Source organism: Orbicella faveolata, unplaced genomic scaffold (genome assembly GCF_042242905.1).
Source record: "Orbicella faveolata isolate gen_17 unplaced genomic scaffold, um_ofav_v1 contig_14, whole genome shotgun sequence".
Classification (NCBI taxonomy): Eukaryota; Metazoa; Cnidaria; class Anthozoa; order Scleractinia; family Merulinidae; genus Orbicella; species Orbicella faveolata.
In genome coordinates this window covers 5,182,274-5,208,593 of record NW_028301541.1, presented here as the reverse complement: position 1 = coordinate 5,208,593, position 26,320 = coordinate 5,182,274, and the positions used below count along the sequence as shown (strand labels likewise).

At 38.9% G+C, this 26,320-nt stretch overlaps 4 protein-coding genes and 1 pseudogene across 4 annotated transcripts; all 5 read left to right on the top strand.

Moving 5' to 3' along the window:
* The first annotated feature begins 217 nt into the window (after positions 1-217).
* Positions 218-1,329, top strand: LOC110068473 (QRFP-like peptide receptor). The gene has a single exon (XM_020775851.2). The coding sequence runs from the start codon at positions 269-271 to the stop codon at positions 1,310-1,312; it is 1,044 nt and encodes a 347-aa protein (XP_020631510.2). The 5' UTR covers positions 218-268; the 3' UTR covers positions 1,313-1,329.
* Positions 1,330-3,194: 1,865 nt separating this feature from the next.
* On the top strand, positions 3,195-4,263 carry LOC149113713 (QRFP-like peptide receptor; annotated as a pseudogene).
* Positions 4,264-8,036: 3,773 nt separating this feature from the next.
* Positions 8,037-11,642, top strand: LOC110068474 (EGF-like repeat and discoidin I-like domain-containing protein 3). Its single transcript, XM_089287383.1, has 6 exons — positions 8,037-8,635; positions 9,252-9,390; positions 9,560-9,885; positions 10,167-10,308; positions 10,838-11,160; positions 11,637-11,642. Exons 1-6 carry the CDS (start codon positions 8,231-8,233, stop codon positions 11,640-11,642), a joined length of 1,341 nt encoding a protein of 446 aa, XP_089143509.1. The 5' UTR covers positions 8,037-8,230.
* Positions 11,643-11,815: 173 nt separating this feature from the next.
* On the top strand, positions 11,816-22,968 carry LOC110068495 (uncharacterized). The gene is made up of 12 exons (XM_089287382.1): positions 11,816-11,882; positions 13,097-13,422; positions 14,179-14,320; positions 15,140-15,462; positions 16,292-16,436; positions 17,143-17,471; positions 18,053-18,194; positions 19,507-19,829; positions 20,914-21,055; positions 21,649-21,974; positions 22,337-22,478; positions 22,640-22,968. The coding sequence occupies exons 2-12, from the start codon at positions 13,117-13,119 to the stop codon at positions 22,966-22,968; spliced, it is 2,649 nt and encodes an 882-aa protein (XP_089143508.1). The 5' UTR covers positions 11,816-11,882; positions 13,097-13,116.
* Positions 22,969-23,777: 809 nt separating this feature from the next.
* On the top strand, positions 23,778-24,704 carry LOC110068477 (lactadherin-like). Its single transcript, XM_020775855.2, has 2 exons — positions 23,778-23,912; positions 24,203-24,704. Exons 1-2 carry the CDS (start codon positions 23,885-23,887, stop codon positions 24,559-24,561), a joined length of 387 nt encoding a protein of 128 aa, XP_020631514.2. The 5' UTR covers positions 23,778-23,884; the 3' UTR covers positions 24,562-24,704.
* The last annotated feature ends 1,616 nt before the right edge of the window (positions 24,705-26,320 follow it).

Here is a 26,320-nt window from a genome sequence, read left to right as displayed (position 1 = left end):
TGCCTTGAGCAAAAAAGGAATCTTAATTTAGCAAATAGATGGAGTCAAAGCCTTGCTTCCTTTTAGCTTTTCAGCCAATTAGGGAGCACAGAGAATCCAATGTTAGTTTCAATACAAGAATGACAGACGGAAAGGCTTTCAAACCAGCAGAACTGCATTTCATTTCTAAATAAACTGTGTTAACAGATGCCTTAATCTGTTGAAGGTCGTGCTTCCAAAAGGTTAGCATCGACAGTACGGTTGAGATTGAAAAGTAAGGCCTCACATCATGTTACTAACGTTGAATTCGACGAGTTCTTTTCTTCAAAACGAAACTGCTCCGGGCCAACAGAGCTCGACATGTATCTTTGTTGATTCGACTGCTGAGAGAATTTCTCAACTTTGCGCGTACTGTTTTATTTTACTTGGCAGTTTATTCGGGAACATGTTTATAATCATCATCGTCTACAAAAACCGAGATTTGCGCAAGACAGTGAACTATTTCATCGTGAATATGGCTGTGTCTGATCTGCTGTTCCCGATGTTTTTTCTCCCTGTTCAGATAACTCAATTGGCGACCGACTCAAGGCAATGGCACGTCAGTGGAATCTTAGGCTCGATTTTTTGCAAGTTGTTTTATTTTGCAAGCTCAGTGTCTCTTCTTGTTTCAGCTCAAAGCTTGGTGTGGATAGCAATTGATAGATTTGTCGCCGTGGTTTTTCCAATGAAACTTGGTCTTATTTCAACCAAGATTCGCACAATAGCTATCATTTCGACTTGGATTTTTGCAGGAGTGTTTAATTTTCCATGGCTGTTAACTTGGAAACTTGTAGAACGTGGTAATAACACAGCTTGTGAGATAATATTTACCGAACCAGTTCTTCCTAACCAAGAGGCTTTCGCTGCGTATACTTGGCTTTATACGACCCTTGTATCCTTCGCTCCGTTAGTTTTCATGACTGTTTTATACTCCGTGATAACAGTTGCCTTGAAAAGACAGAATAAAGCCCTCACTTACTCTGCACCAAGTCTTCAACGACTTTCTCTAAAGAAACGAAGGCAAGCTATTCAAATGGCGGTTGTTATCGTAGTGATGTTTTACATTTGTGTTATTCCACAAACATTGAAATATATCATATACAACTTGAGACCTTCTTGTGTTTTGCTAAAACCATCTATTTACTTCATTGCAAGTTTTGCGTTGTCATCGTCTTCTGTTGTCAATCCAATAATTTGTCTGTTATTTGTTCGAAGTTTTCGTCGTGGATTGAGGAACATGTTGCGTTCCTGTTGCAGACAGCGAAACAGTAGGGAACAAAATGCGAGCAAATAACTCTAAAATGAATAAAACATACATGTAATCCTGATGACAAACAACCTCGGCAAGAAGAAACATATCAGATGACTGCTTTGTAGTGAAAGTCTAGAGGTGTTTCAATTCAGCCCTTGAAACGGCAAGCTCGAAAATCCCTCGAGTGAGGGCGCATTATCTTTACAACTGTTCACGAGTGTGGAATTTAGAAGAAAGAAACGAGACAACTGAACCGTTCTGAGAACCGACTGGTAGTTTTGGTGCAATATAATCCTTCCTAGGCTTTTCTCTTCTTTTCTCATCAATAGTCGGATTCGCATTTGACCGCTATACTTGCCTTTTAACATTTTTTGAACGTTGTGAATAGCTTCCTGACGCTTCACTTTCGGAAGGCAACGAGAATCTCCGGAAGCGCTAGCACTGCTTCTTCTTGTCTATATTCAACTTACTTCGCTCCACCTTCAACTGACCCGACTTGCAAATGAACACTTTTTTTAAAAAACCCTATCCTTAGGCATGTGTGTGCACAAGGGACAACTGACCTTGGAGGATTAGAGATCCCATTAGGACACTAACCAAAACACTTTCATGCGACTTTTAGAGGCAAACTTGAATTAACCAATAGACTTTAGACTCAGAGAACAGGAAGCCGAAACAAGGCCAAGCAGCAGACCAGCAAAGCCAGCAGACGAACCCAAACATGGCCACCAAATGCAGCTGTTAGGGACCTTCAGATCGGACTACGAGTATAAGATTGCGTAGTTTAGACCCGCGTACGGAGGATAGATCCAGACAACATCCTAGATGGATATAGTGGCTGCCATCTTTGTAACTCATAATTTTAATTTCTCTTATAGGACTTTTCTGCATATTATTTTTAGATAGTTCTAGTTAGGTGTCCCCTATTGGCAGTGGGGATTCTCCACTGCTAGATGTAATTGACACGGTAATAAAGTCATATATTATTATCATTATTATTATGACTGCGATTCAGTTTCGAATTTAAACCATTGACGTTTTCAAAGCCGTTTCAGAGCTGTTGGTTTTTAGGAAGATATATTGTAGGGTAGCTCATGGGATGAGTTGGGCATGAGACGTGATAATGTGAAGCCTGTAAAAGTCGTTCTCGTGCTCAAATCTTAAGTGGCATACTGTTGAGAGCTCTTAGCTCTTAAACTGAAACAACTTAAAGTTACAAAACTCATTGTACGGACTGTTGGGCCATTGAATCACAAGATTCTCACTGTAGTTACACAGAGATAAACAACTTAAGACTATGCACTAAAATAACTGGATTCTATAAACAACATTAAGCTTCTCAATAACAGATGGTATTGAATTAGTTAGTTAACTTGCTCGTAGTGACAAAATTTATTTGGGCCTCTGAATAAAGCAATAGAACGCTAAGAACTGAGATCCTTTTAAAACAAGAGTATACCATTTACATTGCTTTCTTTGGGATTATCATGACTGTCTCTGTGATTACTTAAACACTATCTTTTAAATTAAGCTGCTTCATTTTATTCTTCGGCGCGGAAATTTATCGTTCCGCTTTTTTTTTACAGCGATGAGGAAGCGCATTTACCGTTTAGTAATTATTACATTTTGTATCTTTGGTAAATCAGCCGCCTTGAACAAAGAAGCAATATTAATATCCAGCAAATAGATGAAGCTAAAACCTTATATTACACCCTGAGAAAAACCTAATAAGCCAATTAGGGCGCGCGAAGATACCAATCTAAGTTTCAATATAAGGATGAAAGAAGGAAAGCTTTTAAAACCAGCGAAATTGCATTTCATTTCTAAATAAATTGTGTTAACAGATGCCTTAATTTATTAAGAGTTTTGCATCCAAAGGGTTAGCTCGACAGGAGACTGAGTTTGAAAAGTAAAGCTGCAGACAATGTTACTAACATCGAATTCAACGATTTCTTTTATTCGCAACGAAACTACACTGAGCCAGCGGAACTGGACATGTGTGTTTGTTGATTCGGCCCTGAGAGAATATCTAAACTTTGCACATATTTTGTTATTTTACTCGGCAGTTTGTTAGGGAACATCTTTGTAATCATCATGGTCTACAGAAAGCGAGACTGCGCAAAACAGTGAACTATTTCATTGTGAAATGGCTGTGTCAGACCTACTGTTTCTACTGAGTGTTATCCCTGTTAGAATCACTCCTCTAATGAACAACTCATGGCAATGGTACGTCAGTGGAATCTTAGGCTCGATTTTTTGCACGTCTTCTAATTTTTTGCGTGAAGTTACCCTCCTTGTTTCTACTCAAAGCTTGGCGTGGATATCAATAGATAGATTTGCTGCCGTGGTTTTTCTAATGAAACTTGGACTTATTTCAACCAAGATTCACACTCTAGCTCCCATTTCGACTTGGATTTTAGCAGGAGTGGAAAACATTCCATGGGTATTAACATCGAAACTTGTAGAAAGTGGTAGCAACAGGTTTTGTGTAGTGATGTACAGAGGACCAGTATTTCCTAACCAGGAGGCTATCGCTGCACATACTGGGCATCATGGGACCTTTGTATCTATCGTTCCGTTATTTTTGATAACCTTTTTATATTCTTAGATAGCAGTTACCTTGAAAAGACAGAATGAAGCCCTTACTGAATCCGCACCAAGTCTGCAACGACATTTACTAAAAAAACGAAGACAAGCTATTCAAATGGCCGTTGTTATCGTAGTGTTGTTTTACATTTGCATTATTCCTCAAACGTATATTTCGCGTCCCTTTTGAGACCCTCTCGGGCTTGCACCTTTATGAAACCATCTATCAACTTCATTGCGCATTTTGCGTTGCGCTCGTCTTCCGTTGTCAATCCAACAATTTGTCTGCCATTTGTTGGATGTTACCGTCGTGGATTGCAGAAAACGTAACAATAAGGTGACAAAATGCGAACAAATAACTCTAAAGGGAATAAAACATATTCCTGATGTAAACTGTGGGTGACATTGAAAACCAAGAAGAAACATGTTTTATCATGAAAGTCGTGAGGCGTAAGTGTTTGGCTTACTAAACACGAAATCCCTTGAGGGAGGACGCAACATCTTTATCACTGTTCACGAGTTGTAGAATTTAGAAGAAAGGAATAAGACAACTGAATTTTTGAGAACCGAAAACAATGTTATTCCTGTCGTTTTTCACAAGTTTGCCCCAATAGAAAGCTTTCTTGGCTTTTGGATTTTTTTTTCATGCATGGCATCCATAGCAGGATTCTCTATTAGCCGTTATGCTTCTCTTTTCATAAAGATTTAATTCATAGCTAGCTAGCTTGTTTATATTGTGAAAATAATTATATCTGGGTATTACAAGTCTTTTTATCATGTTTTGAGTTGTTTGGCGACTTCTACAGACCTAATAAAGGTCTGTGAATTTTGTAGTTTTAGTGGATACATAGCGTAACTAAAAGGGTTTCTCGACGGGCCACAGAACCTTCTTGGTGATTTAGCTGTAGCCGTAGCCGTAGGTGAAATCAAGCCTTTGATAGCTGAAGATCTGGAGTTTTGCTGCTGAATCAATGCAGTAGAGATTGTTAGAAAATTATTTGATATTGGTGTACCTATTTCTGAGGTGTCGACTGCCGACCTTGACAACGTCGGGGCCTCATTAGCACAAGATACATATATCATCTCGAGTTTTGCACTTGAATAAATACATAGGAAATTGCTAGAAAAGTATTTGGTATCGGTGCTTTTGAAGTGTCTGCCGACCCCCTTAATTTAGTGCCTCATAAACCATGACAAGGTCTTGGTACATGTTTGATCTCGAGTTTCGCACTTGAATAAATACAAAAGAAATTGCTAGAAAAATATTTGATATTGGTGCTTTTGAGGTGTCTGCCGACGCAATATGCTCTACGATATTGACGGTCTCAGTAATTTTTATCTTTCGTAGACCAGCTGGTATAAAAGAATCAAAAGAAATTAAAAACCTTGCGTCATACTGTGAAATGAAGCTTTCCTGTCAATGGGATGACGTGGAGACTGTAATCTACTTAATCGATGTTGATATTGGGACTGAAAAAGAAAAGTCGCCCAGCGAAATTAGATTTCATTTCCGAATAAAATTGCCATGACAAATGTCTTGGTACACTTATAGTTTTTTTGTGGGATGCCTGTGGTATTCCACACCATTGTCATCGGCTTGTGTCTGTTAATGCAAATGAGGTACCCCACTCATGTACCCTTTGGGTACCTATTTTCTTTTAGAGCGTTAGCGCCGACGATTTCATAGACTAAACATTTATACCATGCCACTGACATCCAATACGACCGTTTTAACGAATCCAAACCACACTGCTCTAGGCCATCAGAACTCGACATGTTTGGTTTTTTTTAGTTCGACTGCAGGAGAATTACCAAGCTTTGCTCCAGTTTTGCTTTGGGTAGTTTTCCGATGAATGTCTTCATAATTCTCATCGCAGTCTGAAAACACCGGAAGAAGGAAGTTTCTGGTATAAATATATATCTGGCATGAATATTCTCATGTCCCGTGTTTTTTTTGTTTGTTTGTTTTTTTTTTTCGTAACAGTAAAGTTCCCTTTTCAAGCCTCCACATTATTTTTGGCGGGTAATTGTGCCCATGAGAAGCAAACTATCACTTCCATCACTACCTTATTTGGAAGCGATCGTACTGTCATGTTGCTCTTCTGTTCGCTAGTTTGAAGAATTATCGACTAAAATTGGGATGAAGTTGTCTGCTGGACCTTAAATTGCGTATGTTGTTGTCGCCAAGACTATCAGAGACCTGTGAGAGCTTTTAAAAGCGCTGGTTGAACTTGCAAAGCGTTCAAAGTCCTATTTGCGATTCAAGGATGATCCAGAGGGCTTGACCTCTGGAGAACTCCTGTAACTTGGGACGGCTTTTTCTGCTCTTTATTGCAACGGTAATGAGTGATCCAAGGTCAAAGAACCAAACCCAGTGGAAGGCTAGGGAAGCAGTTTTTTATTATGCCGATATCGGAACTTGTGATGGGCAGAGTTTAATTTCACTCGATACTTTTACCAATCGATTGACGTCAGCTTGTACAGCTGAGTTTCTCTCGGATAGGATGGAAGATGGGAGTGTTTTTCAATTTTTAAATTCAACCAAAGTATCTACATCTACAGGAGCCGACTTATTCCGCCATTAGAATGAAGCTTCGGAAGGACATGCACTTCATTTACAAGGAACTTTCTTTTGTAAACAATTGTGCAGAGGTTGTTGTCCGTGCCTCGGTGATTTTGAAGATGACTTCTGCTGATCAGGTTGTTGAAACGTCAGTCCCTAGCTCACCCGGACGATCACACAAGACGAACTACTGATGGCCTAATGGCGAAAGAAACAAGCTTCCAAAAAAAAAAAAAACCAAAATAATGTTACACCATAAATTCGTTTTGGCATCAACATGGTTGTGAAAAAGCATTTGTGCTTCGATTCTGTGGTTCTGTTGCATTGTAGATCTCGCTGACGCAATGCGCAATTAAGTTAATCTAATAAGTTTAATCAGAAGCATATAACCCGGCCTGAACAGGGTTATATGTTACTGGTTTAATAACTTGCAAAATGTGAAGGAATATATAAAGTGCAAAATGATTCTGAAGCATGCAATACAGTTTATTATTATACATGTATAGACATGAATGGTTTACTGGAGAATACACCACTCGTAAAATTTATACGAAACTACATCCAGGATCTGATTGGTGTGTTTTCCATATCCTTACTAGTAAAGATAATGATGACATCACCCCCCTTTTCATGGTTGTTTGTGCAAACAGCCAGTTTGTCTATATAATAAAGAGAATTACATGGTGGTTGAAAGATATGGATTTAAATTCTCGCTCTTTTTAAAATATTGTTTTAACCACTTGAAAATAAAATTCATATCTTTGTGCTGTGAGAAGGGATAATATCTTCTATATATCATCTCTGGTTATATTGTGAGGCCAAAGATTTCCATACAAGCCTGAGATGATTATTTGGTAATTTGCAAACTGTGCAAAATTAATTTTGAATTTGGATAGTGTAGTTAAGCACCTTAATCTATATCATTGATGCAAATCTTTCAAGATAGAAAACCTTCCCTCTTCCAAGAATTCAATTAATAAAATAGGACATTTCATCAGTATTCATGGAATGTTGCGTCTTTGTGAGGTTGCATGAGACTTGTATATCTGCATGTAGTCTACATTATTTTCTAACATCATATATATTATAACCCTAACTAACTTGTTGTGAACTATTTCTCCAGTATTTCACAGGAAACAGAGATCAGAACAGTATTGTCCAACATGGTCTCTACCCACGGATTAAGGCATATACCATCCGTGTTCACCCATGGGGATGGTACAGGCATATCTCCATGAGAGTGGAGTTCTATGGATGTGCAGAGGGTGAGTGTGATCACTTTTCAAGGGGACTCAAGGACAAGCATCTTTATTATGGGATTGATGGGATGCCTGCCACAAAATTCATGGCTTGAAGACTGTATTTTGGTACCATTTTCCTTGTCAGATTTATTTAATTTTTCACAATTTGCAAATTATTATGGTACTTGTTATGGTATCTTTTCACTGTAAAGCCCTTACTATTAAAAACAACATGTAGCTGCCAGTTAATATAATTGAAATTTCAGTGACAGTGAAAACGTCAAGGAGCTATGTCATGTTGATAAAATAAAAATAAGCTGCAAAGGACTTAACATATTGAGTCATGATGCCCTAAATTATGCAATCATAATTTTTTTTTTTTTTGGTTCTTGTAAATCAGTTGGCAAGAATGATTCCCAGTGGAGTACTTGACCCATACCTGGGTATAGGGGTGCCAACAAGGGTTTGAAATCCTGACCCTAATACACTATAGACCCTACCCCATGTAGGATAACACCCTCTATTTTAAGACCCTGTTTAGGACTTCACCATAATGGTTACCTTCCATCAATGACCAGTGGATTCTGCCTCAAATTGGCATTTGTTATAAGGTTTACTATTGTTAATATAGAAGTTAGTAAGAGTTCTAATGAGTGCAATTTTTCTTCAGATCGTTGTGCCATGCCGCTTGGTTTGGAAGACAAGCGTGTACCAAATGGTCACCTCACTGCCTCCACTTACTATAACCATCACCTTTCACCCTGGCATGGTCGACTGAACCACCGCTGGTCATGGAGTGTGCGGCTCAGAAGAGTAGGACAATGGTTTCAAGTGAACTTTGTAGAGTTGATGCGCATTAAAGGCGTAGCCACTCAGGGACGGCAGGATGCAAATCAGTGGGTGAGAAGTTACACAGTCAAGTACAGCATAGATGGAATGAACTTTGTGCCCTACAAGGAAAATCGTCGTGTGAAGGTAGGTGTTGAGCTGGTCAATGTAAGAGTTGAAATAAAATTCTGTACAATTCATGTGTATACTGTATGGATTCTGGTATAAGTGTTGTCTTTTACTTGGTAGACATGACACTCTATTTCTCAGATGTTAAGTCCTAGTTAGTAAGCAACTTTGAGGATTTTTTCAAGGATCCTAAATCTAGATAGTCTCGATTAATTACATGGTAATAAAGTAGTACTTTAATGTTTTTATGGAAGGATTTGATGAGGATCTAAAAAAGATTGTCAATCTAAGCAAGGATCCCATGTATCCCATGGGCAGTAAATTAAAGATCATTAATGTTCGACATCCTTGACTTTGTCAATTACATAATTATATGTCCTTGTAGGTGTAGTTAGCGTACATGTACTTGAAAATCCTTGAAAATGTTTGTCAAAAGTGTTAAAGATTTAATATCAACTTTCTGGAAGATCTTTTATGTCCAGTTTTTTTAATAACCCCCTTTGTTAGATCTCTGAAATTGCATTGTCAAGATGTAACAGTGGCTCATTTTGCGCATTTGCTTGATGTTTGTGTACTACACCCTCGAGTCAATGATTGCATGATTTCTGAAGTTCTACAACCTCTTTCTCTGTAGCTTTTCAATGCTAACACGGACCGTCACTCAGTAGTTTATCACCAGTTCATGAGACCGTTCACTGCCATTTATGTGCGGATATATCCAAGATCTTGGTACAGCTGGATATCAATGAGGGCTGAAATTTTTGGTTGTTCAGGTATTATTTCTGAATGAATTTTAAGAATGTCTTTAAGTTTTTGGGCTTTATGTTTTTGATCTTCCGTTATTTGAATTCTTGATTTCGTTTTAAAAGCACCTGTTGCCAAATTGTTAGTTCAGAATTATAATACCTGTAAGTTTCATTGCTATTACTTTACCCATTCCAGTGTCACTGTGTAACCGCGCCCTGGGACTGCAAAATGGCCGAATCCGTAACAGCCAGATCACTGCATCCTCAGAAGTAAACCGTTACCATGCTGCTTGGCTTGGTAGACTAAAACGAGTGAAGGCTGGTCGTTACATAGGAGCCTGGTGTCCCAAGCACAGGAACCACAATCAGTGGTTCAAAGTGGACTTCCGTCGGCTAATGAAAATAACCAAAATAGCCACACAGGGAAGACATGATGCCGGTCATTGGGTCACATCATACTATTTGTCATCAAGTGTGGACAATGTACATTGGGCAATATATCGCTTCAGAAGTGCAAATCAGGTATTCAGTCGTATCTCTACAATAGTTTGTTCATCAGCAATGACAACCCCAAAGTTTTCATTTTTTCCTCAAGTTTTTTCACACATATTTACTTGAAGCGTTGCTTCTTGGCGTCACATGGCAAGCCCCACGCAAATCCAAGAAGCACCCATATCCACTTCAAGAAACGTCACTGAGAAAAACAAAGTGGGTTACAGTTGTTGTACGTTTATCCATATTTTTGGTAGTATGGTATATTATAAAGGGTTAATTTTGTTATTTGTCTCTTTATTTTCAAATAGCTCTTCCAAGCAAATCGTGATCAAAACAGCATTGTGACCAATGCAATTAATCCATCTATCAGAGCGCGCTATGTGCGTCTTAATCCGCGTGGCTGGCGTGGTTATCCATGCTTGAGGGCAGAATTTTATGGATGCCCAGTTGGTAGGTAGTCGTTTAAACGAAAAAAAAATATTTAATAGAAAATTGTCTTAATTTTTGGCATCGTAATTGGAAGGTCTAGACGAGCTTGTCTGCTTTCATGTTCACCAGTATGTCTGCATGCATGATACAGTGTAGTTAATAACTTTGTCTCTTAAATTGGGGGCAGCATTGTGTAGTGGTTAAGGGCGCGTGATTTGTGAAAAAGAGGTCTAGATTTCAATTAAATCCTCCTCCCTGCCGCCAGATGGATTTGTGTTGGTGGTCCCAGATTCAACTCCTCCAAATTTTGTAAATAGGCAAGTAGTCAGCTTCACACCAGTTGGGATTTTTAACAAGTTTCTGTTCAATTTACAATATTTGTTTGTTTTTTCAGTGTCCCAACAAGTACTGACAGTAGCGCTAAACACTTCAACACTTAATCGTTGGATGTTGGCCACTATTGAACTTTTTCCACTTTCACTTCAACACTTGAATAAACTGATTTATTTTATTTCAATTATTTATTTAAATCTTATTTTTATTCTCAAAGATCGATGTGACGTTCCACTTGGAATCCAAGATGGCCGCATCACAAGATCCATGTTCACTGCCTCATCCATGCACAACCACTATTACGGTCCTTGGAGTGCCAGACTGCAGGCGCAGAACCGAGGTTCTACCCGAGGGGGCTGGCTTGCCAAATACCGCAACACCCATCAGTGGCTGCAGATTGACTTAGGAGTAATTTCCGTTGTGAAGCGAATTGCTACCCAGGGTCGGTATGATGCGAACCAGTGGGTTACATCATATACTGTTTCCTACGGCAACAATGGAGTCAGATTTTTCCCTTACAAGCAGGCGAGAAGAACCAAGGTAAGGCAATTGCATTTCTTTAAAGCACGCACTTCTGGACTGGAACAGAAAATTAATATTTTATTTTATATTTTATAGTGTAATTGAAGCTCCAGTCGTAACATTCTGGAAATTGTTGTCAAACAATGGCATAGAAAGTTAATAGAGACTTAACGCAAAAAAAATGACGGCAACGACAGTGACAACATCGCCAAATAAAAGGCCTAATGAACGGAACAACGGATCTTCAAATGCGCTTTTGTACATTTTGAAACAGTCCTTTGCAAACTGAACAACTTGAAGTGACCAATTTCCAAGTTGTTTGGAGAATGTGGCCACTATCATAATGGCTAATTTTTGTTTTCGTATTTCTATCTGGAACTGAATAAATTCTTAGCATATTTCGGCGAGGCCAAGTCTATACAGGCGGAAACAGTGAATAAATCGAGTGAACTGCAAATTTCTGAAGTAAAATATAAATATTTTTTCTAAAACAGCTGTAGGTGTCATGATGACCATTGCTGTCGCATGCACATAAAGTCCGTAATAAATATTTCTTTCTTTCTTTGCTGACTGTTCTTCTGCATTGTACTTATAGCTCTTCCAAGGAAACACTGAGCGGTACTTTGTTGTAGTGCACAGATTACGCCCAGCCATCAAAGCCCGATATGTACGTATTAATCCCAAATCATGGTACGGACACCATATTGCCCTGAGGGTTGAGCTGTATGGCTGCAGACTGGGTAAGCCGTAACCTGACTATCACACACGGTTTTGTTTTTCTGAAATTAGTCATGTCACTAAGGCCCCGACCATACTAATGTGTTTTCGTTTGAAAATGCATACTTTTTGATGTGTTTTCGCCTATCGTTCACACTAAAACGAACGAAAACGTTGATGAAAACGGAGGATTTCAAAAACGGTTTCAAAAGTGGAGCCTTTTGAAAATGCATCGTTTTGAAATGCTCCATTTCTAGTGTTGATAGGTGAAAACGGAGGCTTTTGAGAACAGGGCCGAAGATAGCGTCATATAGTGTCGTTTCCTTCAGCGTTTTCGGTCGTTTTAGAGTGGAAGACAGGTGAAAACGCATTAAAAGGAATGCGTTTTCATACAGGAACGCATTAGTGTGGACAGATGAAAATCAACCAAACACTCAAGTGTGGGCAAAAATATTTTGCTTTGTTTTCGCTGAGACGAAAACAGATAATTTTAAAAACTCATTAGTGTGGTCAGGGCCTATCATGTGGATCAAAACATCGTGGTGTCAAACAAAACAACATTTGGCTGATTTTACACATGCTGTTTTTTTTTTTCAATCTAACTAGCCTCCAGCGAAAGGCTTTGGCAAAAACGTTGTTGCAATATGTCCATTATTAAACCTTTATCTAGATGTATTGTATGCTGTTAACTCTGGCAGATGAGCCGTACCTTTTTACTCAAAATTTCCGTAACAAATCGAGGATGTGACTTATCTGCAATAAATACCAGAGAATGATCAAACATATGTGTAGGTCGATAGACATGATGTCCATACAATTACAAAACTAAAGTTTTAGGTGAGGGTTTGAAGTATTCTCTGTTTTCAATGTTAGTTAGTTAGTTTACGCGAGTCTTCAATGAAAAAAACCGAATGTTCGTGTAAATATTACGACTTCTTTTTTCATTTACTTGATTTCATTCCAAAGACGTTTTTTCAAAAAATTTGAGTTTCCAAGCTCGGGAAGTGGCTTATCCGCGAGTGCAGCTCATCCGTCGGTGTACTTCAGGCTTTTTGATTTGGAACAGCAGCCTACCCATTGCCCGTTAAGTTAAACGTTGAGTTTTCATCAGTGTTTTTAGTTTTGCGCCAAAATATTCCTACAATTCCAGTACTAAAACAGCTAATGATTGTACTTGCAAGTTTTCTTTCTCATACTGACAGTTCTTTTCAAATTGGTTTTTCAAATGTACATTTAGGACACTTGTGTAACCGGCCAATGGGACTACAGAATAACCGATTGAAAAATCACCAAATGACGTCATCATCTCGATGGGATAACTTCCATGGACCCTACAGGGCACGACTCAATATTCATCGCCACGGACGTCACATAGGAGCTTGGTCATCTCAGTACAATAATCGATACCAGTGGATACAAGTTGACTTCAGTAGACCAGCAAAAATTATCAGGATTTGCACACAAGGGCGACAAGACACGAATCAGTGGGTTACACAGTACTTTGTGATGCACAGCTTGACTGCTGTTAATTTTGTACCTTACCAGGAAAGAAACAACATCAAGGTAATCTGGCGCACATCTTAAATTACAAGGCGTTGGCTTGGCTCCGCTGATTTCCTTTTCGTAAACGGTCGATGCCATTTTTAAAGGTCAATGCCATAACTGGTAACCAAGCTTTTCGGAATGGAGGATGCTATTCCTGCTATAGTTTAGGTCGAAACTGGTTATAATTTGGTGATAGACTAATACGTACGAGTTCACCAAATGCTCGATTGTTCACGTTCACACCGGTTTGTTTGCGGTTAGCTTTTATTTGTTGGTTAGGGGAGTACCATAAGTAAAACAGACTAAGAAAGTCACGTTTTATAATTCGATTTTGCGGGGATTTGTCGGTTCAACCTGGTGGTGTAGTGGTAAGAGATGAATGTTAGTTTGCGAGTGGTTCTAAGTTCAATACTGGGTGGTTTTCGGGCTCATCGGGAGCCTGTTCGCAGGCTACTTATAACTTTTAATTTTTTTTTTTTTCTTTCATTTAGTCGAAAAGAATTAATTGGTAGTTAAAAAATTACTAAGTGTCACGAAAATGGCAACGACCATTTACCAAAGGGAAAAGTGCTTCGGCTCCATTTTCGCCACGCTCTTAGGTCCGATCTAAGTTCCTCCTTGAGAAGACACTGCGTTTATGAGAGAAGTGAGGGCTCCTTTTTCAAACAGTGGCTGATAATCACGCTTAGACATCAATTGGCTTGACTTGGTCAGCCCTTAAAAAGTGAATTTACATATACATGCATGTTGATTGCCTTTTTTTGCTCTCTTTAGTATTTTTCAGGCAACCGTGATCAAAATACAATTGTCTGTCATGCATTCATCCCTGCGCTCAGATGTCGCTATGTCCGAGTCCGTCCATGGGGATGGTACAGACATATCTCCATGAGATTAGAGTTCTATGGTTGTCTAACAGGTACAAGCCTAGGAGAGCCGATTTTTCCACGCGGGTGTTTCAAAAACTAAGACCTAAGACCCTCTGCGAATCTCAAAAACTGAGACCTAAGACCCCCGCCCAATCTCAAAATCTAAGTTCTAAACTAAGACGTTATGTTAATGTTGAAAAACAAATCCTATTGTAGGTACGTTTATCGTAAGTATTGTATTTAAGTGATTTATTGTAATTAAGATGTTATAGGTATATTTATTGTAATAAAAATGTTGGAAAAAAAAAGACGGAGGGGGTCTTAGGGCTTAGTTTGTAAGATTTGGAGGAGGTCTTAGGTCTTAGATCTTAGGTCTTAGTTTTTGAGACACACCTTTTCACACAGTAGTTTTCTTGGCAAGCCTATTAGCCCTAAACTTTTCACTTTCAGCATTGCAGTTCTCTTGGTAAATTATTTTAATCACTCCTTGATGAAAATTATTTTTTCCATTTAGATAATCAGCATCTTAAGTCTCTAACATCTGCTGAAAAAAGCGATTCCATGCGGTTGTGCTGCTGTTCAGTAATAGATCACAGATGACGTCAAAATGTGGTAAAAACAAAACAGTGCCACACGAGCTATTAGGCAAGTGTTTCGATGATGCTCGTACCACATTTTGACGTCCTCTGTGATCTATTACTGAACAGACGCACGAATTTCTTATGGAAAAGGGTTTCTAATTTGACAGGAGAAAACACTATCAGTTTTAGTGCTTGGGTTTTTTGATAGACCATTGCACTAAACCTTTGCAAAATCTTATATTTCTTACTACTGTACTTGAAATCATTCTTTAATTTTTGCTTTTGCAGACAGATGTACCATGCCTCTTGGTATGGAAGATCGTCGTATCTTGTCGGGTCATCTTCGAGCCTCATCGTCATACAACCATAAGCACGGACCTGACCGAGCACGTCTTAATATCTGGGCCGGTCACGGAAGAACCGGGGCCTGGGTGGCAAAGTATCGAAATCCCAGTCAGTGGCTGGAGATAGACCTAAGGCGGATAAGTCTCATCAAAGGAATCGCTACACAAGGAAGAAGAGAAGCCCACCAGTGGGTGAAAAGTTATACTCTGTCTTATAGTGTGAAAGGTCTGCGCTTCAGACCATATGTAGCTTATGGCAGGATTAAGGTGAGTTGGTGCATTAAATTGCTTAGAACAGTTTTCAACTGATTGTTAGAGCAATTTTCAATTGAGTGTCGAAAGTAATCAGAGAATTAGTTTGGTTTTGGTTTTGGTTTTACTACGGTTTGAGATTAGCTAAGTAGTCTAATTGGTAATTGATGGTTTGGTTTTGGTTTTACGACACTCAATTGAAAACCACTCTAATGGAGCGTGTAAGACCAAAACCAAAGCAATCACTCTAGCCAATCACGAAGGAAACAGACAATACGGCGAACCAATCAAAGAGCTTATGCGAAGCGCGGGAAAACGAGTAAGAGCGAGTCACTTCTGATTGGATGAAAAAGTGGCGTGCGTTTTGTTAAGCCAATCGTGTAGCATAGTTGATGCAAAATCAATAACTTTTCGACACTCAGTTGCAAACCATTCTAAAGCATATAATCAGTTTATTTCTCCCACTGTATAACATATTAAGTGTTATGCTTTTTGCACTTCTGTTTTTGTTTTGGTTTATACGATAGCGAGGTTTCACCGCACGCAACGCATCCTGGCCAAAACTGGGTCTGTAACTATGAACATTTACGCTTCATCCAAATGTTGTCATATGTATTTCCAACAGTTTTTAACCAAATCTCAACAGACAGCTGCAGTGCTTTCATTTCTAGTTCATTTAGCAGGTCATTGCATTGGTATATATATATCACACAGGTTTTGACTTGGAATCTCATTGAAGTCCTTGCATTGACTTTTTTGTAGAAGTTCTTTGCTACAGTAATCTGTAGAGATATTCAGAGTGCTTGAAATATTAGCAACTGAAGATTGTCGGTTTTTTCGTCAGGTTTTCCGTGGAAACTATGATATCTACAACACAGTTTCTTTCAAGATAATTCCACCAATTAGGGCACGGTATCTACGTATTCATCCCAAAACTTGGCGCAGCTACATTGCCATGCGCGTGGAGCTGTATGGATGTCGATATAAGGGTGAGTTCAAAAGCAAGAAAACGTACAAGTGTTTATATGGCCTCATTTAACGATAAGCCATTTCCAAGTTACCTTTTGCCTCTCTTTCAAAACGAGTCTTCCAGTAACACCGTTTAATGAAAATGTGTTTTCCCAACACGTTTATCAATATTCTCATGCAAATCAAACTCATTTTCAGCTGAACGTTTTGCCCGAGAACTCGTTTTGAAACAGAGGCATAGGTAGGTCGAAAATGACCTATCGGATTATGGGTTCGCGAGTTGTAGATTGGTTGAAATCTACTGATCCTTCAAACTTAAACAAAAAGGCAGGTTATCGTTTTTATTACTGAAATAACGATATAAATATATCGGTCACGCCACGCTTACATTTCATTCACGATTTATCGAGCGGAGTTTTTGAACGAAAAACGTCTTCATTCAATATTTCTCTGTCATTCTCTGGGGTCGCCCCGACTAGTATATTTAATTATATAAGTCCTCTTCACTGTAAATTAAAAGTGCAAAGAAACGGCGACCTTTTATTAATAACCGTACACAGCTAGACTACTCACTATCTACAACAGAATAGATAGTGAGTAGCAAAATTGATAGAAAGCAGTAGATTTATACTTAAATCCACCAGACTGTTCCGCAACTCAGGCTAGTTATGTCTATATGTGCTATTGGCTGCGAGAAGTCAACATCTTTTTCAATTATTTTCTTAGAGCGATTCTATGACCATGTTCTCGGCATTCAAAGTGGAAAAATAAAGAATGCTGCCATGACTGCCTCCTCACAGTGGGACAAATTCCACGCTCCATTCCGTGCCCGACTGCACATGCCACGGCAAGGTCGCTACATTGGCTCATGGTCTGCGCGCCACAACAACCATAACCAGTGGCTGAAGATCTTCTTAGGAAGGACATATAGGGTCACAGGTATTGCAACACAAGGACGGCACGATGCAGACCAATGGGTGACGGCTTATTATATTTACTACAGTCAAGATGGAGTGCACATGTCCAGAGTCACATATTGGTGGGACCACATACGGGTAAGAAGTTTCTGTTTTGATATCTTACTTGTTGAATGACTCATGAAAATTTGGCAGGTCCCAAAAGTTATTGTGCTGCTGAAGTCTCTCTGAAATTTACCAAATGTTTGTATTCTAAGATTCCGTCTGCCTAGCTTGCCATACACCAGCAGCATTCTCCTCAAAACAGATGTTTTTTAAGGAAATTAATTGCAGTATAATAAGCCCTACAGTATTTTAGTCAATTCTGGATGCAAACTGGGTTGGTTGGAAGATTTTAGTAAGCCTCTATATTGTCAAAGTATATGGAAATTTTGGAAGCTATGGGCCCCTAAAATTTAAGAACAAATGATGGATTAAAATATCATTAATCAGAATTGCTTATGAAAATAACAACTTGTTTTATTTGCAACAAGTAAGTATCTTTTGGAGTACGTTGTATATTTGGCACTCTGAAAACACTCAAATTGAATAGCACTTAGTATTTCTTTTAGTTTGAAACTCCTAATAAAGTCTTGAGAACAAGTGAATAATTTTTTTTGGCTATCGCACCTCCATTAATTTGCTCCACCGCTGACTATTTTACCTTTTCTTTTATTTAGACTTTCAAAGGAAATTACGATCGAAATGGTGTTCAGACTCATCCATTTAACCCTCCCTTCCCAGCACGATTTGTATTAATAGTCCCACGTGGCTGGCACCGACATATCTCTATGAGAGTTGAGCTGTTTGGTGGGCTATGGAGTAAGTAAAATTATTATACCTCCTAGTTATTACGCGCGCTGTGATTGGTCAGTTTAAAGGGCCATATATAGTCAACTGTACGGCCTCCTAAAATCTGAATTTGTTCCTGAACTCGTCAAATACACATCGCGATACTAGTAATAAATATCTTACTAACCTCATCTTCTCTCGGTCTGCGCTGGAAGGAAGTTGCGGATCCTTGTTTATTTTTTCTCCTCGGTATGTAATTTTTTTAGACAAGACCTTAGAGACGCTCCGTCGCGGTTTGCGTATCATGAACATTTTACCCTAAATTTTCATCATTTGTAATCCGTGTCAATCTTCTCCATCCTTTACCATCCTTGCTATTTTATGGTTTAATATTATCTCTTTGGTGTTTTTCTATCTTACTAAACTGTTATTTTCGGGTTTCCTTCAATTTAAAAGTAATTTTGTACGTGGCCAAAAAACTCAAAATACCGTGAATGAGCTCCTTTAAACTAGTTTAGTGAGAGGTATCTATTTCTAACTTGACATAAATGTGACATTCAGATATCTTGAGCAAATACTGAACATGGCATCTTAGGAATAACCGTAAGTTGTGTGACAGTCATAATTTAAGAACAAACTCTTTTGATAGAATACAGCGCGACGAAAGATTGCAAGATTGCTAAGCCTAATAATTTGTTCAATAACAAAATGTATCAGGGGTCGAAATGTCCGTGAGAGCCTTTGTTAGTTAGACTACGGGTAGTCTCTCTTTCGCTTAGTCTGTCGTGGGTGACGCGAAAGAAAACATAGCGGAAAAAATGGTCGCGCGAAATTTCGCACTGCCTTACCCTCGAAGGAAACTGGGAGTTTTAGCAATGACGACGGCGACGCCGAGGACTACGCCCTGTATAAAATGTATTTGTATTTTACCTTTGAATGTCGCAACTGTGTAAATCTGTTCAGTACGCCTATCGGTCTAAAATCTTGCCCAGGCTAAACATGGACCGACAGCGTTCAGTTCCAAAAGAAGATACAAATAATTAACCATTGCGGTTCGCGTTCTCTAAAATACGGAGTACTTGGTCATTTCACGTTGTTGTTTTGCAGAGGACCGGACGGCAAAGAAATTTACCAAGATTCAAAACGCACGTGCACAGCCATTGTTCATTAAACCTTCTGTTTGGTGACGCTCTCGTTGCCGTCGCCGTCGTGGTTTGCTAAAGCTCCCTATTAGCGAAAGAGGGACTACCCGTAGTCTATTGTTAGCAGAAACGTCATGGTACATTATTTGGCATTACTAATTCTTGACCATGGCTGTTTTGTTTTTGTTCTTCTAATTAAGGTAAGTGTGATATTCCTCTTGGAGTGGAAAATCATGGCGTCCCTAGCCAACTCATCACTGCCTCCTCGTATTACAACTTCTGGGGTGCACCAAGAAATGCTAGACTACGCCAGCGGCGTGTTGGACGATCAGGAGGGTCATGGTATGTCAAACGAAATGACAAACGCCAGTGGCTGAAGATCGACTTTGGTGGACTCACTCGTGTGTGGCGAATTGCCACTCAAGGTCGACAGAATGCAGACCAGTGGGTCACAAGTTACTATGTGTCCTACAGTGTTAAGGGATTCCGTTTTGTGACCTACAAAGAGTACGGAAGGACAAAGGTTGGTGTTAATTTTGTTGATAAAGCGGTTTTCAATTGAGCGTCGAAAGTAATTGGTTGTGCATTAACTACGCTGGACGATTGGCTTAAAAAACTCGCACCACTTTTTCATCGAATCAGAAGTAAAACCAACACCAATCTTGACTCACTCGCACGCGTTTCTTCCGCGCTTTGTGTCAGCTACATGTAATTGCTTCGAGTTTTGATTGGTTCACTGTATTATATGATTGGCTAGAGTGATTACTTTGATTTTGATTTTACGACAATCAAATGAAAACCGCCTTAATAGAGCGGTTTTCAGTTGAGTGTCGTGAGACCAAAATCAAACCAATTACTTACCAATTAGATTACTCAGTCAATCTCAAACCGTAGTAAAACCAAAACCAGAACCAAAGTAATTGGCTGATTATTTTCGACACTCAGTTGAAAACCGTCCTATTCATCGTACAAAATTCAACAACACAAAGAGTAAAGGAAATCATAGGGATTAAATTGCATCACCAAATTCACAAGAGAATTTATCTCGGAACAGAACGAGATTGCGGGAAGTGGACCTATATACCCCACAGAGATTGGAGGGAAACAAGTCTGGTCAAGTTATCAAATTCTCAGAACTACAATGTATCATCACTTGAACTAAAGAAATGTAGTACATTGTATGGTGATCAGTAAGGAGACTTTATTACTCGATCAGAGACAGTTAGGAGGACTTTTTAAATTGCACAACGCAATTCTCCCTCTATCCTGCGGATGTTAATTTTGATTTTGTCAGAGAGTAGGTGGAGGGAGGTTATATCCTATACTAGTGTTCAGTGGAGATTGTTGTACAAGGTAGTGATAGAGATGAGGCTCTTGGGTTAAATGAAGTGTTTCACGCTCGTGGCTAGCAGCCATGCAAATTTATGGAAACAAAAAAAGTACTGCATAAGAAAAGAGTTGAACTCCCACAGGATTGGTTTGGTACACCAACATGGCCGCCTTGTCATTGTTTTTGGACACGAATACGGCTGTTGTGGCGTCATGCAAAAACGCTCTATACAAGAAGGATGGCAAACTAGTTGACTTATTGTATGTTTATCTGTCAGATTTTCCCAGGTAATTATGATCGACATATTGTTGTGAGGCACCGATTCATGCGACCATTGGCTGGTCGTTACTTCAAGATACATCCTGTCACCTGGCGTAGCTGGATTGCCATGAGAGTTGAGCTTTATGGCTGTGTCATTGGTATGTAGACTTATTTTTTATTTTTTATTAATTATTTACTTTTAATTTTTTATTTTTATTAAGAGGGAATCTTTCTGGTAACTTCTGTGCTACTGTTTTTAATAATTTCTAACAACACCAAATGTCGAAAACAAATTTTGAAGTTCATATGAAACACTTGAAAGTGTTGATGAAATGAAACTGATGATGAAATTTTACCTTGTGTTCTCTGAACTTTGAAGTTTATTTTCTCGAGTTCCCACTGGAAACTGTTTTTGATGTTATTTCAGGGAGCTATTGATTTATATCTTTACCTCTTAGAAAATGCAAAAAGGACTGTAATATATAAGAATTATTCTGGTACAAGGTTTTTGTCCACTTAAAACAGAAAGTGTTCGATTTCCTAGCGGATTACGTCTTAATAATTATTTATTTATTTTATCTAATTATTTTATCTGTTTTATTATTAATTGTTTATTAATTAATTATTACTTAAATAATTTAATATCAACATTTTGAGTCATTCAGCTTAAATGTCCATTACGTTTTGTCTCTCTTACTCCGACGTTTTAGTCACAATACTCTCACACCTGGATTTTCTTATCTCACTGCAGGCCCAAGATGTGATAAACCATTAGGAATGAAAAACGGCCGTATACATGCCAATCAAATCACAGCATCTTCCACGTGGGATCGTAATCATGGACCAAGCAATGCCAGACTGTATTGGCGTAGAACCCGCGCCAGAACCGGGGCGTGGTCCGCTCGTCATAACAATCACTACCAGTGGTTGTTAGTGGATTTCAAACGTCCTATGCGGGTGGTGAAGATAGCCATTCAAGGACGACAGGATGCGCGTCAGTGGGTGACAAAGTTTTTTGTGGCATACAGTCAGGATTGTGCACATTTTGCTGCGTATAAAGAGAACAGCAATAGAAAGGTGTGTATATCGATTTATCAGTACCTTAGATTGAATATAATGAGACATTGGGTAGTTCAGTTATGAATAGTACATTTGGATTTTATTATTTTATGGCTCTTTTACAACCATGGCACACTGAATTAAGACATCTGTTTGCTGCAAATTCTGATGGGCGTTAAGCAAGTTTGTTGGTCTCTTTCTCAGAAGTAAGACACATTTTTACTGAAATACACAAAGGATTCAAACAAGCAAGTGTCCAATGGAAGGAAGCCTTCTTTTGTTCTTAAATGGAATTTAGGCTAAGCTAGAATTGAGCCAGTGCTAGCTAGTCAGCAGTTTTCTACTGCAGTCATGCGTAACAGGCTATTATTTCTTTTTAGTACTTCACAGGTAACAGAGACCAAAATACAGTGGTACAGCATAGATTCTACCCCCCCATCAAGGCACGGTTTATTCAGGTTCGACCCTGGGGTTGGTATGGACACATCTCTATGAGAGTGGAGTTCTATGGATGTGCTGAAGGTGTGGAAATGTTTTGATTATTCATGTCCCGGGTTTGATAATGTTTTGGTTGGTTCTGGACCTTGCTTTTGGAGATAAATTTGCCAAGTCATAATTTTTTTTGTCCTTGGCCATGCTATGCATTCACTGACTGTCTGAATCCTGTTCGCTTTTATTTGTAGACCGTTGCAACATGCCTCTTGGTTTAGAAGACAAACGTATCACTCCGGGAGTTCTGACAGCCTCTACCTACTACAACCATCACTTGTCACCATGGCATGGCCGATTGAACCACCGGTGGTCATGGAGTGCACGGACTAGAAATAACAGGCAATGGTTCAAGGTCAATTTTGGTTATATAACACGATTTGAAGGAATAGCAACCCAAGGCCGGCAGGATGCCAACCAATGGGTGAAGACCTATCTTGTGACGTATAGTCGAGATGGTGTGAGCTATGTCCCCTACAAAGAAAACAGAAGGATTAAGGTGAGAATGCTGTTAAATCTGTAACAGTTTGTGATATATCAAACACGAAAGATCGTGTTTGACCTCATTTTTAAACACAGACGAATAGTTCCGAGTATTTTTGACGAGCTTAGAAGCGTTTGGAATTGTGGTCAAACACGGTCTTTCGTGTTTGATATATCCTTTCACTCGAAACTAAAACTAGGGAGGAAACGGAGAAATATAATAGTGAAAATCTATGCCAATTTAGATTAGATATCCAAATGGTTTCCCTTGTTCAAACCTGATGAATTATTAATACGTTTCAGAGGTTTTGTGAAAAATTAAATTTTTAAGTTTTATGATTCTGGTTTGTGACTTAAACAAGTTTTCTTCTTGAAAAGTAAAATACAGGCCGTTAAATATTTCATCTACGAATATATGGGTATAATGTAAAGGCACGAATCATGTAATGTTCTCCAGTATTTCAAAACAACTTTTGTAAGCAATTTTGTCTGTCTGGTTTGCGATATACGGTATCAAATGTTTGTCATGGCTCAAGTCTGTTTATTACGTTTGTTTCATGTTCATTATCATAATTTGGAATAAAGGAAAATATAAGTCAATAGACAATTCTCGGTATCAGACTGGAACTAGCTTGCAACTGAGGCTAATGCGGGGAGTCTTTTCAAATGCAAATGACATTTATCTCTCTTTAATGATATTCCCCCACATAAGCGTCCATTACAAGCTAGTTCAAATCCAATACCGAGAATACGAAAATGGTCTATTTACTTAGAATAAAACCAAACCACAATTTCTACATTTTGTAGTAAACTGACAGCGGCAGTTTGTTGTTTATCCATCATAGATTTTTTCAGGCAATACTGACAGACATTCTGTAGTATATCATCACTTCTTGAAGACATTCAGTGCTGCTTACGTGAAGATCCATCCAAGAACGTGGTACAGTTGGATTTCAATGAGAGTTGAACTTTTTGGCTGTACAAGTAAGTTAGAACCCATTAGTAGCCTTAGTATTTGACGGGCGTCTTTGAATAACCACTTTAGATGTTTGAGAGAAATATGGAAAAAATGTGAGATTTCCCTGAATCATTGATCACGCTAAATGACTCTCAATGTATGGAAAAATTCAGCATACCAAATGGGGCATTCCAGCTACTTCAAGTTGCCAATCGTTACCTGTTCTACAAAACATTTCAATTTCAAATGTCTGCCACAATTTGACTGATTAATCTATAAGGGATAAAATTAAAACTAATGCATTTTATTTCCCTAGGTGCTCTCTGCAACACTCCCTTAGGTTTACAAAATGGCCGTCTACGAAACAGCAGAATCACAGCATCATCAGAATACAACGTCTACCACGCGTCCAGACTTGGGAGACTGGGACTACATAAGAGGGGTAGATATGTTGGAGCCTGGTGCGCAAGGCACAACAACAAGAATCAGTGGATTAAGGTGGACTTTGGTCGGACAATGAAAATCACCAAGATAGCCACTCAGGGAAGACAGGATGCTGCCCAGTGGGTGACGTACTATAGAGTATCTTCCAGTTTAGATGGTGTTCATTGGCAGGTTTATCGATTCAAGAACAGCGATAAGGTGAGAAAATGTGATCGTAGTGGGAAAGCCTGACCCCACTTGTTGGAAGGCTGGATAATTCGCTCTCCAGTGGATAAGTGTTAACAAAACAAACCACGCTATCCGCTGGATAGTGATTTACACCGTGGTGGATAGCGTTACCCAGCCTTCGAACAACCCGGACCTGTTCGTGTGAAGTATCCTGCCAAACATCCATTTACAGTAGAATCCCGATTTTTCGAACCTCCAAGGAAAACGAAAACTGGTTTGAAAAATCGGATAATTTGAGAAACTGGGGTTTACACTGTACTGAAGTTATCTTCTTAAGTGGAATAACCCTAGTAACACATGATTAGAGAAAATTATATCCAGGGTATTTTTTTTTATTTTTTATTTTTGGTTTTTGGAAGAAAGTATTCCATAACTTTTTGCTCAAGACATTCCGATCCAATGTAATGTGAACGATTTTGCGACGCTTTCAAGAGGAAAAAGAAGAGAAAAGTTGTAGAAACTCGGTACACAGAACCAATTTATTCTTGTTTTGTACCTAATTTGCAAGCATGTTTTGTTAAATATGTGAAATTATTTCTTTTCAGACTTTCCGTGGCAACAATGATCAAAACAGCATCAAAATACAAGCTCTGAATCCTGCAGTATATGCTCGATTTATCAAAATTCACCCTTGGGGATGGCGAAGTCACATCTCTATGAGAGTTGAATTCTACGGATGCAGAACTGGTTAGTAAAATGGACCATGTTTTTGGGCTTTTGAGCAGCACCATTGAATCTTTTTATTAAAGAAGGCAGCGTAGCTTAGTGGTTAGGGCGCTGGACTGGAAATCTGGAGTTCGCGGGTTTAAGTCCCGCTCTGACCAGTAAGCTGGAATTGTTTATCGGTAGAAACTAGTTCAACTCCTCGTCATGTTTGTAAGAAGCCAACTGGTCTGCCTCCCACCAGTTGGGATTTTTAAGCCTATTAACATTTTTTTTTGAAAAGTTGTTTCAGACTAGTGTTTGAGATATGATCTTACTACTCAGATTGCAATAGTCTCGATGGCTGAGGATGAGCGATTTCAAGATGAATATTGAGTAATCATTTCTTTTCGTCGAATAGCTGTTTCACACTCGCTTTGAAAAACGTGCACCAATTTTTTTTCCCGTACGCTCTCTATTCCTATGTTCATAAGATCCGCCGCATATCACGTTCTATTTAACTGTTGTTTTGCCAGACTCTTGGTTAGACTTTGAGGTAATATATCAAACACGAAAGACCGTCTTTGACCACATTTCCAAACACCGAGAAGAGAGTTGAAAATACGACGAGCAGCAGAGTATTTTAGACGAACTTTGAGGAGTTTGGAAATGTAATCAATCACGGTCTTTTGCGTTTGACGCATCTTCTCAATCGAAACTAAGACGAAGGAAAAAACGGAGAAACAATATCGTAAAATCTATGCTAATAACATCAGATTCACGGTCATGATTTCCTTTGTTCAAACTTGATGAATTATTAATGAGTTTGATAAGTTTAAGTTTATGGCATCCGTAAACTGATGTTAATGAGAACTGAGAGACAATATCTCAAAGACAGGCACACACATTCTGCATTGTAACACTTTATTTCAGAGACATGTAACACTATGAACCTCGTGTCACGCTCATAAGTAAATCCCAGTAACATAGGTAACATGCCACCAATTCCTGATCTCAAAGTCCATCAGGGATTCCCAGTTGAAAACAATCACCCCCTTTGGATATCACAACAAACCTTTCATTTCCTAAGTAAAGCCACTGTTATCTACATCTGTAAAAG

Excerpts from the sequence above, each read along its gene's own strand:
- LOC110068473 (XM_020775851.2), top strand. The coding sequence starts at position 269 with ATGTTACTAACGTTGAATTCGACGAGTTCTTTTCTTCAAAACGAAACT.
- LOC110068474 (XM_089287383.1), top strand. The coding sequence starts at position 8,231 with ATGACCAGTGGATTCTGCCTCAAATTGGCATTTGTTATAAGGTTTACT. Across the intron at positions 8,636-9,251 it reads AGGAAAATCGTCGTGTGAAG|CTTTTCAATGCTAACACGGA; the intron begins GTAGGTGTTGAG and ends CTTTCTCTGTAG. Across the intron at positions 9,886-10,166 it reads GCTTCAGAAGTGCAAATCAG|CTCTTCCAAGCAAATCGTGA; the intron begins GTATTCAGTCGT and ends ATTTTCAAATAG.
- LOC110068495 (XM_089287382.1), top strand. The coding sequence starts at position 13,117 with ATGGGACTACAGAATAACCGATTGAAAAATCACCAAATGACGTCATCA. Across the intron at positions 21,975-22,336 it reads AAGAGAACAGCAATAGAAAG|TACTTCACAGGTAACAGAGA; the intron begins GTGTGTATATCG and ends ATTTCTTTTTAG. Across the intron at positions 22,479-22,639 it reads GTTCTATGGATGTGCTGAAG|ACCGTTGCAACATGCCTCTT; the intron begins GTGTGGAAATGT and ends TTTTATTTGTAG.
- LOC110068477 (XM_020775855.2), top strand. The coding sequence starts at position 23,885 with ATGAGAGTTGAACTTTTTGGCTGTACAA. Across the intron at positions 23,913-24,202 it reads TGAACTTTTTGGCTGTACAA|GTGCTCTCTGCAACACTCCC; the intron begins GTAAGTTAGAAC and ends TTATTTCCCTAG.